A 15,571-nucleotide genomic window follows, 5' to 3' on the forward strand; every position below is an offset into this window, starting at 1 on the left:
TTTTGAACAGTGTCCGCCCGCTGTTTTGAACAGTGTCCGCCCGCTGTTTTGAACAGTGTCCGCCCGCTGTTTTGAACAGTTGTCCGCCCGCTGTTTTGAACAGTTGTCCGCCCGCTGTTTTGAACAGTTGTCCGCCCGCTGTTTTGAACAGTTGTCCGCCCGCTGTTTTGAACAGTTGTCCGCCCGCTGTTTTGAACAGAGTGGCGAAATCAGGGTCGTGTTCAAATGTTTTGCACAGAAAATCTAAACAAGCGTTTCTTAAAGCACAAGTACGGACAATTGGACAAGTACTCCCAGTTTCAGTCCATTTGGTGCCTGCTGAACATTACCCAGGTTCAGGTTCAGATTGTAGAAATGTATTCTCTCGCTCTCTCCAGATGAGATCAGTGCTGTGCTGAAGTTGGACAACACTGAAGTGGGACAGACCAGCTGGAAACCAGTCAGCAACCAGTCCTGGGACCAGAAGTTTACATTGGAACTAGACAGGGTAAATTAAACCGAACACACACACACACACACACACACACACACACACACACTACTTCACTATATATACACACTGTGGAGCTGGACAGGGTGATCTAAACCGCTTTACCTCAATCACTCTGGGAAGGTTTTCCCTTTCCCATACAATGCTATCAGTGTCTGAAATCGCCTCAAACGACATTTTTTAATCCGGATTTCTGTTTGTATTTGGTTTATTGTTTCTATTTCACAACCTTCAGCAAATCACACTGATTTATTAGCACGTCGAACCCAGGCAGGAGAGGTGAGAGCCGCTCTCTAATCTGGAGTTGTGCAACTATAACTCTGAATGGCAGGGATGGCTGTGACTAAGTCTGTAGGCGTCTATTAGTTTCCCCTGCAGCTTCCAAAAGTCAGGCTTTTAGTGGGACTGTCTAATGACTAGTGGTATAGGAGACCTGATGGGGAGATCTAATGACTAGTGGTATAGGAGACCTGATGGGGAGATCTGATGACTAGTGGTATAGGAGACCTGATGGGAGATCTAATGACTAGTGGTATAGGAGACCTGATGGGGAGATCTAATGACTAGTGTTATAGGAGACCTGATGGGGAGATCTAATGACTAGTGGTATAGGAGACCTGATGGGGAGATCTGATGACTAGTGGTATAGGAGACCTGATGGGAGATCTAATGACTAGTGGTATAGGAGACCTGATGGGGAGATCTGATGACTAGTGGTATAGGAGACCTGATGGGGAGATCTAATGACTAGTGTTAAAGGCCTGGTGGGGAGATCTGATGACTAGTGTTAAAGGCCTGGTGGGGAGATCTGATGACTAGTGTTAAAGGCCTGGTGGGGAGATCTAATGACTAGTGTTATAGGAGACCTGATGGGGAGATCTAATGACTAGTGTTATAGGAGACCTGGTGGGGAGATCTGATGACTAGTGTTATAGGAGACCTGATGGGGAGATCTGATGACTAGTGTTATAGGAGACCTGGTGGGGAGATCTGATGACTAGTGTTATAGGAGACCTGATGGGGAGATCTGATGACTAGTGGTATAGGAGACCTGATGGGGAGATCTAATGACTAGTGGTATAGGAGACCTGATGGGGAGATCTGATGACTAGTGTTATAGGAGACCTGGTGGGGAGATCTAATGACTAGTGGTATAGGAGACCTGATGGGGAGATCTAATGACTAGTGTTATAGGCCTGGTGGGGAGATCTTACAGTATGTGTGTTCCACAGTCTCGTGAGCTGGAGATCTCTGTCTACTGGAGGGACTGGAGATCGCTGTGTGCCATCAAGTTCCTACGCCTGGAAGACTTCCTGGACAACCAGCGCCATGGCATGTGCCTCTACCTGGAGCCTCAGGGCAAATTGTTTGCTGAGGTACTATTCAATTATCCACTTCCCCAACAAACACCCACATTTAGCATTCCTGCTAAATACGATTTATTCCTAATATTTACAGAATTACTCATAACTTATGTGTTTTCCCTCAGGTTACATTTTTCAACCCAGTTATTGAGCGGAGGCCAAAACTTCAAAGGCAAAAGAAGATCTTCTCCAAACAACAAGGTCTGTACAGATTATTTTGCTTCTGCAGATTGTGTAAAGTCCAAGCTTTAACGTTATTGGTGTACTCCTGAGTGGCGCAGTGGTCTAAGGCACTGCATCGCAGTGCTACCTGTGCCACTAGAGATCCTGGTTCGAATCCAGGCTCTGTCGCAGCCGGCCGCGACTGGGAGACTCATGGGCGGCGCACAATTGGCCCAGCGTCGTCCAGGGTAGGGGAGGGAATGGCCGGCAGGGATGTAGCTCAGTTGATAGAGCATGGCGTTTGCAACGCCAGGGTTGTGGGTTCGATTCCCACGGGGGGCCAGTATAAAAAAAATATATATATATGTATTCACTAACTGTAAGTCGCTCTGGATAAGAGCGTCTGCTAAATGACAAAAAAAAAATTGTTATTTAAAGCACCTTGTAACACCTTTTTGTTGGATAAAGGTCTAAATAAAGAAATGTTGGTTGATTTATTTATTGGATTCATTACGCTACGGTTGTGACCCTCTGCTCTGTTCTGTCCCAGGCAAGACGTTCCTGCGTGCCCCTCAGATGAACATCAACATTGCTACGTGGGGTCGTCTGGTGAGGAGAGCCATCCCCTCTGTCAACAACTCCTTCAGTCCTGCTCAGCTGCCAGACATGGGGACAGAGCTAGGTCCTGAGTCCCAGTCCATCCTGCACCAGTCCCCCAGGTAAACACACAGCTACACGCACACACACACACCTCGCACATTGGTGACCTATTGGTCCACACCTGACAGATTGTTGAAGTGAACAGAAATGGAAACTCTTCTAAAAGGACCTCTCTCTCTCTCTCTCTCTCTCTCTGTCTCTGTCTCTCTGTCTCTCTCTCTCGCTCTCTCTCTCTCTCTCCTCAGTGACCTGACAGTGACCAAACTGGAGTTTGGCAAAGAGCCCACACTTCCCCCGAAGCTTCTTCCTTCTACTGGGGAGCCCATTCTGGAGAGCAGAACTACAGACAGAGAGAGAGTACAGGTAGCTCCGAACACAATGTATCAATTCACCAACTCTGAAGGATTCATGTTGCTGTTGGTTATTTTAGTAAAGAGATGACCATTTAATGAGAGTTTTTCTGACTCGGTTCATGCTGCTGTTCTTCAGCCATGTTATTTGATTGCCCTTGTAAGTTGCTCTAGAGAACATGGTCTGTAATGTAATGCTGTGACAGTTCTGTAACTGTTAAAGTTGGTTTTATTTAACTGTGATTGGTGTATTTTGACCTAACCGTGATTGCGATTTGTTGTATTTTGTTTCCCAGAATGCCCTGTCTACATTTGACTTCCTGAATGACAGCAGGAACAGTGTGTTGAACAGTAAACTAGACGACAGTGTGGCGGTAGAGCAGCCAGATGAGATGTCACCCGTCCAACACACCACAGATACCAGGGAGGAGGAAGACTTCCAGTTCAGTCTCATAGACTTTAAGTGTGTGGCAGTCCTGGGCAGAGGACACTTTGGAAAGGTGAGGCCACGCATGATCTTCAGTTCTCAGCAAGGCAGTAGTGATGTCAGACGCTCGTGGCCTCTTCCCCCTTCACAAGATCAAACCGCTCTCTGTTATTCAACAGGTGCTCCTGGCTGAGTATGAAAGTACAGGGGAGATGTTTGCTATCAAGGCCCTGAAGAAAGGAGACATTGTATCACGTGATGAAGTAGACAGGTAGGAAGAAACACCGACAACCTAATGACAATATACACCTGAGTGTACAAAACATTAGGAACACCTTCCTAATATTGAGTTGCACCCACCCTTTTGCCCTCAGAACCGCCTCAATTCGTCGGGGCATGGGACTCTACAAGGTGTCGAAAGCATTCCACATGGATGCTGGCCCATGTTGACTACAATGCGTACTACAGTTGTGTCAAGTTGGCTGGATGTCCTTTGGGTGGTGGACCATTCTTGATACACACAGGAAACTGTTGAGCGTGAAAACCCCAGAAGCGTTGCACTTCCTGTCACAAACCAGTGCGCCTGGCACCTACTACCATACCCCGTTCAAAGGCACTTAAATATTTTGTCTTGCCCATTAACCCTCTGAATGGCACACATACACAATCCATATCTCAATTGTCTGAAGGCTTAAAAATCCTTCTTTAACCTGTCTCCTCCCCTTCATCTACACTGATTGAAGTGGATTTAACAGGTGACATCAATAAGGGATCATAGCTTTCACCTGGTCAGTCTGTCATGGAAAGAGCAGGTGTTCATAATGTTTTGTACACTCAATGTAAATTTGACCTTAGACAATATAGACGCATCTATATTGATTTATTTTGTCTCTGATACAATGAAAAAATCCTTAGAAATTAAGTATGATCTGTGGTAAAATAACTGACCTCTGACCTATCCTCAGCCTGATGTGTGAGAAGCGTATCTTTGAGACCGTGAACAGCGTCAGACATCCTTTCCTGGTCAACCTGTTTGCGTGCTTCCAGACCAAGGAACACGTGTGCTTTGTCATGGAGTATGCGGCTGGTGGTGACCTCATGATGCACATACACACGGACGTGTTCCAAGAACCCCGGGCTGTGTGAGTAACCACTCCTTTTCCTGATTCCATACTACACTGAACAAAAATATAATGGCAACATGTAAAGTGTTGGTCCCATGTTTCATGAGCTGAAATAAAATATCCCTGAAATGTTCCATATGCACAAAAAGCTTATTTATCTCAAATGTTGTGCACAAATGTGTTTACATCCCTGTTAGTGAACATTTCTCCTTTGCCAAGATAATATATCCACCTGACAGGTGTGGCATATCAAGAAGCTGATTAAACTAGAACTAATGTAGACTCAGCTTCCTATTTCGCAACAAAGCCTCCTTCACTCATGCTGCCAAACATGACATGCCCTCGTAAAACTGACTATCCTACCGATCCTTGACTTCGGCGATGTAATTTACAAAATAGCCTCCAACACTCTACTCAGCAAATTGGATGTAGTCTATCACAGTGCCATCCGTTTTGTCACCAAAGCCCCATATACCACCCACCATTGTGTGACCTGTACGCTCTCGTTGGCTGGCCCTCACTACATATTCGTCGCCAAACCCACTGGCTCCAGGTCATCTATAAATCACTGCTAGGCAAATCCCCGCCTTATCTTAGCTCACTGGTCACCATAGCAACACCCACCCGTAGTCTGCGCTCCAGCAGGTATATCTCACTGGTCATCCCCAAAGCCAACACCTCCTTTGGCCACCATTCCTTCCAGTTCTCTGCTGCCAATGACTGGAACGAACTGCAAAAATCTCTGAAGCTGGAGACTCTTATCTCCCTCACTAACTTTAAGCGTCAGTTGTCAGAGCAGCTTACCGATCACTGCACCTGTACACAGCCCATCTGAAATTAGCCCACCCAACTACCTCATCCCCATATTGTTATTTATTTTGCTAATTTGCACCCCAGTATCTCTATTTGCACATCATCTTTTGCACATCTATCATTCCAGTGTTAATACGAAATTGTAACTATTTTGCACTATGGCCTATTTATTGCCTTACCTCCATAACTTACTACATTCGCACACACTGTATATATTTTTTCTGTTGTATTTTTGACTGTATGTTTTGTTTATTCCATATGTAACTCTGTGTTGTTGTTTTTATCGCACTGCTTTGCTTCATCTTGGCCAGGTCGCAGTTGTAAATGAGAACTTGTTCTCAACTGACTTACCTGGTTAAATAAAGGTGAAATAAAAAGTAAATAAAAAAAAACAGCATGATCATTACACAGGTGCACCTTGTGCTGGGGACAATAAAAGGCCACTCTAAAATGTGCAGTTTTTGCCACACAACACAATGCCAGAGATGTCTCAAGTTTTGAGGGAGCGTGCAATTGGCATGCTGACTGCAGGAATGTCCACCAGAGCTGTTGCCAGAGAATTGAATTTTAATTTCTCTACCATAAGCCGCCTCGTTTTGGAGAATTTGGCAGTACGTCCAACCGACCTCACAACCACAGACCATGTGTAACCATGCCAGCCCATGACCTCCACATCCGGCTTCTTCACCTGCGGGATCGTTTGAGACCAGCCACCCGGATAGCTGGTGAAAATGTGGGTTTGCACAACTGAAGAATTTCTGCACAAATGGTCAGAAACCGTCTCAGGGAAGCTCATCTGCGTGCTCGTCATCCTCACCAGGGTCTTGACCTGACTGCAGTTCGACGTCGTAACTAACTTCAGTGGGCAAATGCTCACCTTTGATGGCCACTGGCACGTTGGAGAAGTGTGCTCTTCACAGATCAATTCCGGTTTCAACTGTACCGGTCAGTGTGTATGACACTTGCCCCATGGTGCCCCATGGTGACGGTGGGGTTATGGTATGGGCAGGCATAAGCTACGGACAACGAACAAAATTGCATTTTATTGATGGCAATTTGAATGCACAGAGATACCGTGACGAGATCCTGAGGCCCATTGTCGTGCCATTCATCCGCCGCCATCACCTCATGTTTCAGCATGATAATGTACGGCCCCATGTTGCAAGGATCTGTACACAATTCCTGGAAGCTGAAAATGTCCCAGGTCTTCCATGGCCTACATACTCACCAGACATGTCACCCATTGATCATGTTTGGGACGCTCTGGATCGACGTGTTCTAGTTCCCGCCAATATCCAGCAACTTCGCACAGCCATTGAAGAGGAGTGGGACAACATTCCACAGGCCACAATCAACAACCTGATCAACTCTATGTGAAGATGTGTCGCGCTGTATGAGGCAAATGTTGGTCACACCAGATACTGACTGGTTTTCTGATTCACGCCCCTACCTTCATTTTAAAGGTATCTGTGACCAACAGATGCATATCTGTATTCCCAGTCATGTGAAATCCATAGATTAGGGCCTAATGAATTTATTTCAATTGACTGATTTCCTAATATGAACTGTAAAATCTTTGAAATTGTTGCATGTTGCGTTTTTATATTTTTTGTTCAGTGTAATTTCATGGTGGAGTAATGAATGATCTCAATTGAGTCCTAATGAAATTGAGGCTTTGTTTATTCTCAGTTGGGTAGATGTGTGATTGTCTGGTAAAATATGTCGATTTTCATGCTGTGTATATCTTAACCGCTTTATTTCCTGTCTCCATGAAAGGTTCTATGCTGCTTGTGTTGTCTTGGGATTGCAGTATCTTCATGACCATAAGATTGTATACAGGTATGCCCCACACACTGTTCACATACTGCTGTATATAGTACAGTACTGTACATGGAATTGCTAACACCACATATTATCATTTGGTACTACAATAGTTGATGATTGCCCCTCTTGCATATCAGAGACCTGAAGCTGGACAACTTGTTGCTGGACACAGAGGGATACGTGAAGATCGCTGACTTTGGCCTCTGTAAAGAAGGTGGGTGGAGAACATTAGACACCATCAGCTTTTTAGTGTCTAATGGGGCCGTACATTATCATGCTGAAACATGAGGTGATCGTGGTCCTCTGTAGCTCAGCTGGTAGAGCACGGCGCTTGTAACGCCAAGGTAGTGGGTTCGATCCCCGGGACCACCCATACACAAAACAAAAAATGTATGCACGCATGACTGTAAGTCGCTTTGGATAAAAGCGTCTGCTAAATGGCATATTATTTATATTATTATTATTAGTCCGGGAAACCGGCCCTAGGGGTTTAATGCAAGACAAGTCCATCTCCCTCAGTCTTGAATAATTTGCCCTTTTGGTATTGCTTTGTTATGGTTGGCTTCATTGATCATCTCTCCGTCTGCTGTTCCTGTAGGGATGGGCTATCAGGACCGCACCAGTACGTTCTGTGGTACTCCTGAGTTCCTGGCCCCTGAGGTGCTGACGGAGACATCGTACACGCGGGCCGTGGACTGGTGGGGCCTGGGGGTGCTCATCTTTGAGATGCTGGTGGGGGAGTCCCCATTCCCTGGTGACGATGAAGAGGAGGTGTTTGACAGCATCGTAAACGATGAAGTCCGCTACCCACGATTCCTCTCTACCGAAGCCATCTCCATCATGAGAAGGGTATGGTTTGCTTACTAATGTATCTCCAGAATGTTATTTAGATCAGCATGTAAAATCATTCAACGTACACTGAGGATACAGTCATGTTTATTGGACTATGTTCACCAATTTATGGAGTATAAGGTATAGTGCATTCGGAAAGTATTCAGACCCCTTGACTTTTCCCACATTGTTACGTTACAGCCTTATTCTAAAATGGATTAAATAGTTTTTTCCCACTCATCAATCTACACACAACACCCCATAATGACAAAGCAAAAACAGGTTTTTAGAAATTTTAGCAAATGTATTAAAAATATAAAACTGAAATATCACATTTACATAAGTATTCAGACCCTTTACTAAGTACTTTGTTGAAGCACCTTTGGCAGCGATTACAGCCTCGTCTTCTTGGGTATGACGCTACAAACTTGGCACACCTGTATTTGGGGAGTTTCTCCCATTCTTCTCTGCAGATCCTCTCAAGCTCTGTCAGGTTGCATGGGGAGCGTCGCTGCACAGCTATTTTCAAGTCCGGGCTCTGGCTGGGCCACTCAAGGACATTCAGAGACTTGTCCCGAAGCCACACCTGCGTTGTCTTGGCTGTCTGCTTAGGGTCATTGTCCTGTTGGAAGGAGAACCTTCGCCCCAGTCTGAGAACCTGCTCCAGAGCACTCAGGACTTCATCAAGGATCTCTCTGTATTTTGCTCCGTTCATCTTTCCCTCGATCCAGACTCGTCTCCCAGTCCCTGCCGCTGAAAAACATCCCCATAGCATGATGCTGCCACCACCATGCTTCACCGTAAGGATGGTGCCAGGTTTCCTCCAGACGCTTGGCATTCAGGCCAAAGAGTTATCTTGGTTTCATCAGACCAGAGAATCTTGTTTCTCATGGTCTGAGAGTCCTTTAGGTGCCTTTTGGCAAACTCCAAGCGGGCTGTCATGTTCCTTTTACTGAAGAGTGGCTTCCGTCTGGCCATTCTACCATAAAGGCCTGATTGGTGGAGTGCTGCAGAGATGGTTGTCCTTCTGGAAGGTTCTCCCATCTCCACAGAGGAACTCCGGAGCTCTGTCAGAGTGACCATCAGGTTCTTGGTCACCTCCCTGACCAAGGCCCTTCTCCACCTGATTTCTCAGTTTGGCCGGGCGGCCAGCTCTAGGAAGAGTCTTGGTGGTTCCAAACTTCTTCCATTTAAGAATGATGGAGGTCACTGTGTTCTTGGGGACCTTCAATGCCGCAGACATTTTTTGGTACCCTTCCCCAGATCTGTGCCTCGACACAATGCTGTCTCGGAGCTCTACGGACAATTCCTTCGACCTCATGGCTTGGTTTTTGCTTTGACATGCACTGTCAACTGTGGGACCTTGTATAGACAGGTGTGTGCCTTTCCAAATCATGTCCAATCAATTGAATTTACCACTGGTGGACTCCAATCAAGTTGTAGAAACATCTCAAGGATGATCAATGGACACAAGATGCACCTGAGCTCAATATCAAGTCTCATCGCAAAGGGTCTGAATACTTATGTAAATAAGGTATTTCCGTTTTTTATTTTTAATAAATTTGCAAACATTTCTTAACCTGTTTTCGCTTTGTCATTATGGGGTATTGTGTGTAGATTGTTGAGGATTATTATTTTTTAAATCCATTTTAGAATAAGTCTAACATAACAAAATGTGGAAAAAGTCAAGGGGTCTGAATACTTTCCAAATGCACTGTAAATGCATGTTCTTTGTAACTAACTCAACTCTTCCTATCCCCAGCTGTTGAGGAGAAACCCAGAGAGACGTCTTGGGGCTGGTGAGAAAGATGCAGAGGAAGTTAAGAAGCATCCATTCTTTAGGGTAGGTTCCCAGTATTGGTTTATGGTCCCAATCTGTACGTGTGAAACGTTTATCAACACTTCCTATGAATTATACTCTTCATAATGCATTATATCTCCCTTGACGGTCTCTCGTCTCCTGTATTCCCTCAGAGTGTGGACTGGGATGGTCTACTGGCTAAGAAGGTGCGGCCAGAGTTCATTCCCACCATCAAGGGTAGAGAGGACGTCAGTAACTTTGACGACGAGTTCACCTCAGAAGCACCGATCCTGACTCCGCCCCGGGAGCCCAGGATTCTGACAGCCGAGGACCAGGAAATGTTTGGTGACTTTGACTACATCGCAGACTGGTGTTAGCCAGTCTCCTGCAGACTGGTTCTCCTCCTCAACACTACGACACCCTCCTAACACTGTGAACTGTCTGCAACAGAGGCCAACCGCAATAACAACACTCTCTCCCTAAGGATATCATAAACATTTTGCTGCACTCTGTTCCTTGCTGTCTGTGCCATGTAAGGGATTGACAATTTTATGAAGTTTTACTCAACTTTTTTTTAAATTCTTATTTGTATTTTTAACTGTCAATTTGAGACCGCTAACAGCTGTTCTCATTTAGTCTTGTCAGATCACTGGGTCATTCCACATAATCACCTTCTCAGATCACTGGGTCATTCCACATAATCACCTTCTCAGATCACTGGGTCATTCCACATAATCACCTTCTCAGATCACTGGGTCATTCCACATAATCACCTTCTCAGATAATTTTCAGCTCTTTTAGATCTTTTTCTGAACGAAAAAGGATAGACTGAAAATCAAGTTAATAGCTTATGAGGTGTAACTGTGGCGTGTAGAAACTGAATTATGGCCCAATAACAAGACATGTATGAAAGGCATTAACATATGATCATTCTGACTGATCTAGCAGGATGTTATTGTATTTAGTTTTAAATTGCCTTAAACACTTTGATGTAACACAATGTAAGGGCTTCCAATCAGTAACTATCATCAGGTACTGAAAACCTACCAAAGCCAGCTGCCAAAAATGCACTCTTCTCAAACTATCTGCATCTGACAGAAGAGACCTTGGCCAAGAGTAGAGACTGATTGGAGCGCTTGAACCTTGTTGTAAAGCAGTTTAACTCCAATCGATGTTTACTCTTTGATGGGTTTTACATTTTTCCTCTCCCCAAACACAAACAATCCCCATACATCACATGTATTGTGATATTGAAAAAAAGAATCTAAGTTAGTTTTATACTGTTTTATAAGAAAGAACACTGATGTATAGTATAAACATGTTTTATAGGATGTTTGGATACAGCTATATGGAAATGGAGAGGCCAGACAGGCAGCTCGTGAGAGACTGAGCTAATTTCAAATGGAATGTAGAAATGTATATTCATAATAACAAAAGTGTCATTGTTGGCGTGTGACATCATGCCAAAACAAGAATAATTTTTAGTAGTCATTTGAAAAAGACAGTCCTAGTCTGGTGTTATGTTTGTTAATGTGAGGAATGGTTCATGATGGTGTGAAAACCCAGCTATTCAGTATGTTGATCTCAATTTTAGATTTGTTTTAAATGTTCTGGGGCTCGATGGCCATTTTTTAGTCTGTTAGCTGAATCAGAATGTCTGCTGATTGGACCATGCTTTATCAGTAATTTATACAACTATTTTTCTGTGGCTAGCTCATGTCAAGAAAAAAAATGGACCACCATATCACAAGTAATTAAATACATTCTTCATATAATGGAAGCAAAGTCTCTGGCTATTCCTCTTCAAGTGATTAGGAGATATAGGTTGTTTTATTGTATTCTAACAAACAAACAGAGGGAATAATGGTGTGACATGAGGCCAAAGGGGAATAAGGTTCACAGTCTGGTAAAATACATGTAGCCATCCATGGAGTTCATACGGTTCAGTCTGGTAACATATACACTACCGTTCAAAAGTTTGGGGTCACTTAGAAATGTCCTTGTTTTCGAAAGAAAAAATTTTTTTTTGTCCATTTAAAATAACATCAAATTGATCAGAAATACAGTGTAGACATTGTTAATGTTGTAAATGGCTATTGTAGCTGGAAACGGTTGCTTATTAATGGAATATCTACATAGGCATACAGAGGCCCATTATCAGCAACCATCAGTCCTGTGTTCCAATGGCACGTTGTGTTTGCTAATCCAAGTTTATCATTTTAAAAGGCTAATTGATAATTAGAAAACCCTTTTGCAATTATGTTGGCACAGCTGAAAACTGTTGTGCTGATTAAAGAAGCAATAAAACTGGCATTCTTGAGACTAGTTGAGTATCTGGAGCATCAGCAATTGTGGGTTCGATTACAGGATCAAAATGGCGTAGAAACAAAGAACTTTCTTCTGAAACTCGTCAGTCTATTCTTGTTCTGAGAAATGAAGGCTATTCCATGCGAGAAATTGCCAAGAAACTGAAGATCTCGTACTACTCCCTTCACAGAACAGCGCAAACTGGCTCTAACCAGAATAGAAAGAGGAGTGGGAGGCCCCGGTACACAACTGAGCAAGAGGACAAATACATTAGTGTCTAGTTTGAGAAACAGACACCTCACAGGTCCTCAACTGGCAGCTTCATTAAATAGTACCCGCAAAACACCTCAACGTCAACAGTGAAGAGGCGACTCCGGGATGCTGACCTTCTAGGCAGAGTTGCAAAGAAAAAGCCATATCTCAGACTGCCCATCTTAATCTTTTCTTTTTATTGGCCTGTCTGAGATATGGCTTTTTCTTTGCAACTCTGCCTAGATCAATTTGATGTTATTTTAAAAGGACAAAAAAATTGCTTTTCTTTCGAAAACAAGGACATTTCTAAGTGACCCCAAACTTTTGAACGGTAGTGTACATGTAGACATCCAGTCTGGTATCATATGCATGTAGCCAACCGTGGAGTTCATACGGTTCAGTCTGGTAACATATGATTTTTAGTCATTTAGCAGACGCTCTTATCCAGAGCGACTTACAGGAGCAGTTAGGGTTAAGTGCCTTGCTCAAGGGCACATCGACAGATTTTTTCACCTAGTCGGCTCGGGGATTAGAACCAGCGACCTTTCGATTACTGGCACAACGCTCTTAACCACTAAGCTACCTGCCGCCACATGCATGTAGCCATCGGTGGAGTTCATACGGTTCAGTCTGGTGACATATGCATGTAGCCAACCGTGGAGTTCATACGGTTCAGTCTGGTGACATATGCATGTAGCCAACCGTGGAGTTCATACGGTTCAGTCTGGTGACATATGCATGTAGCCAACCGTGGAGTTCATACGGTTCAGTCTGGTGACAGTGCCAGTGGAGTATACGGTTCAGTCTGGTGACATATGCATGTAGCCATCGGTGGAGTTCATACGGTTCAGTCTGGTGACATATGCATGTAGCCAACCGTGGAGTTCATACGGTTCAGTCTGGTATCATATGCATGTAGCCAACCGTGGAGTTCATACGGTTCAGTCTGGTATCATATGCATGTAGCCATCGGTGGAGTTCATACGGTTCAGTCTGGTATCATATGCATGTAGCCAACCGTGGAGTTCATACGGTTCAGTCTGGTATCATATGCATGTAGCCAACCGTGGAGTTCATACTGAACTGAAACACTCCTAGATAAACTGGTACCTCTGGTGAAACCTGACAAACCAGCCTCAAGTGACGTTTCAGACCACGTGCGCACAGGACAGCACAAGTATACTCTGACTCAGATGAGCCTGACCTGAGAAACAGGATCCCTCTCCCACAGTCCAGGGCTGCAGAGAAACAGGATCCCTCTCCCACAGTCCAGGGCTGCAGAGGAACAGGATCCCTCTCCCACAGTCCAGGGCTGCAGAGGGAAGAGGCTGAGGAACAGGATCCCTCTCCCACAGTCCAGGGCTGCAGAGGGAAGAGGCTGAGGAACAGGATCCCTCTCCCACAGTCCAGGGCTGCAGAGGGAAGAGGCTGAGGAACAGGATCCCTCTCCCACAGTCCAGGGCTGCAGAGGGAAGAGGCTGAGGAACAGGATCCCTCTCTCACAGTCCAGGGCTGCAGAGGGAAGAGGCTGAGAAACAGGATCCCTCTCCCACAGTCCAGGGCTGCAGAGGGAAGAGGCTGTACTGCGCCCCAGCCTGCCCGACTGGTCTGAAACAGGGTGTATTTATAACCAGCCATGTTGACACTGTATAAACCTACTGCTGATAAAGGAGGGGGACATTCCCATACTGTTTAATCAAATGCATACAAGTAGAGGTAAAGCAGTGGCAATATCTTTCCTGGCATATTTTACAACAATGGGTTTGATAGGAAGCTCAGTCTTTTTCCTGCCCCCTTTCCTAAGAGATATGGGAATGTCTTTTTCCTGCCCCCTTTACTAAGAGATATGGGAATGTCTTTTCCCTGCCCCCTTTACTAAGAGATATGGGAATGTCTTTTCCCTGCCCCCTTTACTAAGAGATATGGGAATGTCTTTTCCCTGCCCCCTTTACTAAGAGATATGTTAATGTATTTTTCCTGCCCCCTTTACTAAGAGATATGGGAATGTCTTTTTCCTGCCCCCTTTACTAAGAGATATGGGAATGTCATTTTTCCTGCCCCCTTTACTAAGAGATATGTTAATGTCTTTTTCATGCCCCCCTTTACTAAGAGATATGGGAATGTTTTGTCTACTGATAAAACACACCGGACCCTCACAATGAACAAAACCTTGGCTTCGCCCCACTCTCTTCCAAACTGGACATCGTTTTCACGGGACTGTAAATCTCCCTACATTATGAGCAGAATACAACAAATGGTAGTCGACCTATAGTATTATCTATCACAAGGCCAAACAGGATGTCCTTAGCCAAAGTGATGACTGGGTGGGTTCTTGTCTTCAAGTCCCTCATCGACCAACAGGAAGGAAATGTTAATATAGGCCAAACTGGGGATGCAGGACAGATTTGTAGACCGGAAGAGTTTCAATTTCAAGTTTTAATGTCACATGCACAAGTACAGTGAAATGTCTTTCTTGCTCCAAAAGGAACAGGAAGTGATGAAATAAGCCAGTGGGTGTCTCTGTCTCTCTGTCCTGTAGCTGGTCCTTTTGGGATCATTCCAGAGAAGCCTCCTCTGTCTGGGGGGGGCAGGAAGAGACGAGAAACAGCGGCGGAAACTTGTCCACACAGATCAACAGATTTTTTAAAAAATGGGTTCAAATTAACCAGTAATGGTGGATAATGAAGGAAAGAGTCTGGCTGGCGGTCCTTTAGGAAAGAGTCTGGCTGGCGGTCCTTTAGGAAAGAGTCTGGCTGGCGGTCCTTTAGGAAAGAGTCTGGCTGGCGGTCCTTTAGGAAAGAGTCTGGCTGGCGGTCCTTTAATAGAAATCCTGCTTGATATGAAGCATCACTTATTGTGTTGTTGAAGGCCCTTATATGCATTTGAATTCAGAAAGTGTTGCTTCACATCAAGCTGGATTTCTATACTGACATGTTATACTGACCTTTAATTTTTTTTATTATGCATTCCAAACTTGAATAATTCACATTATGCCTTATTTTACCTAATCAGACTGCATACATTTTTCAGTAGAGTATATGAAGATGGCAAAACTTAGCTTGGTTCCACTGTAACTAGGAATAGTATTGTAAATATTTGCATGACTGAAAAATCATGATAAACGGTAGCATGATGCAATTTGGGCCCGCTACAATTAGTCCAAGGT

General features: G+C 44.5%; 1 protein-coding gene across 1 annotated transcript in view; it reads left to right on the top strand.

The window, feature by feature from the left end:
- Positions 1-11,634, top strand: part of LOC121534150 (serine/threonine-protein kinase N2) — a 56,550-nt gene extending 44,916 nt beyond the window's left edge. The window contains exons 8-20 of the mRNA XM_041840667.2: positions 378-487; positions 1,723-1,866; positions 1,980-2,055; positions 2,567-2,735; positions 2,922-3,039; positions 3,323-3,526; positions 3,633-3,724; positions 4,419-4,595; positions 7,167-7,229; positions 7,352-7,428; positions 7,813-8,063; positions 9,808-9,888; positions 10,020-11,634. Of these exons, the coding sequence (XP_041696601.1) occupies positions 378-487; positions 1,723-1,866; positions 1,980-2,055; positions 2,567-2,735; positions 2,922-3,039; positions 3,323-3,526; positions 3,633-3,724; positions 4,419-4,595; positions 7,167-7,229; positions 7,352-7,428; positions 7,813-8,063; positions 9,808-9,888; positions 10,020-10,223 (1,766 nt within the window). The 3' untranslated portion in view covers positions 10,224-11,634. The remainder of the gene's footprint in view (positions 1-377; positions 488-1,722; positions 1,867-1,979; positions 2,056-2,566; positions 2,736-2,921; positions 3,040-3,322; positions 3,527-3,632; positions 3,725-4,418; positions 4,596-7,166; positions 7,230-7,351; positions 7,429-7,812; positions 8,064-9,807; positions 9,889-10,019) is intronic.
- Positions 11,635-15,571: the final 3,937 nt, after the last annotated feature.

The sequence above is a fragment of the Coregonus clupeaformis genome, chromosome 20 (genome assembly GCF_020615455.1).
Source record: "Coregonus clupeaformis isolate EN_2021a chromosome 20, ASM2061545v1, whole genome shotgun sequence".
Taxonomy (NCBI): Eukaryota; Metazoa; Chordata; class Actinopteri; order Salmoniformes; family Salmonidae; genus Coregonus; species Coregonus clupeaformis.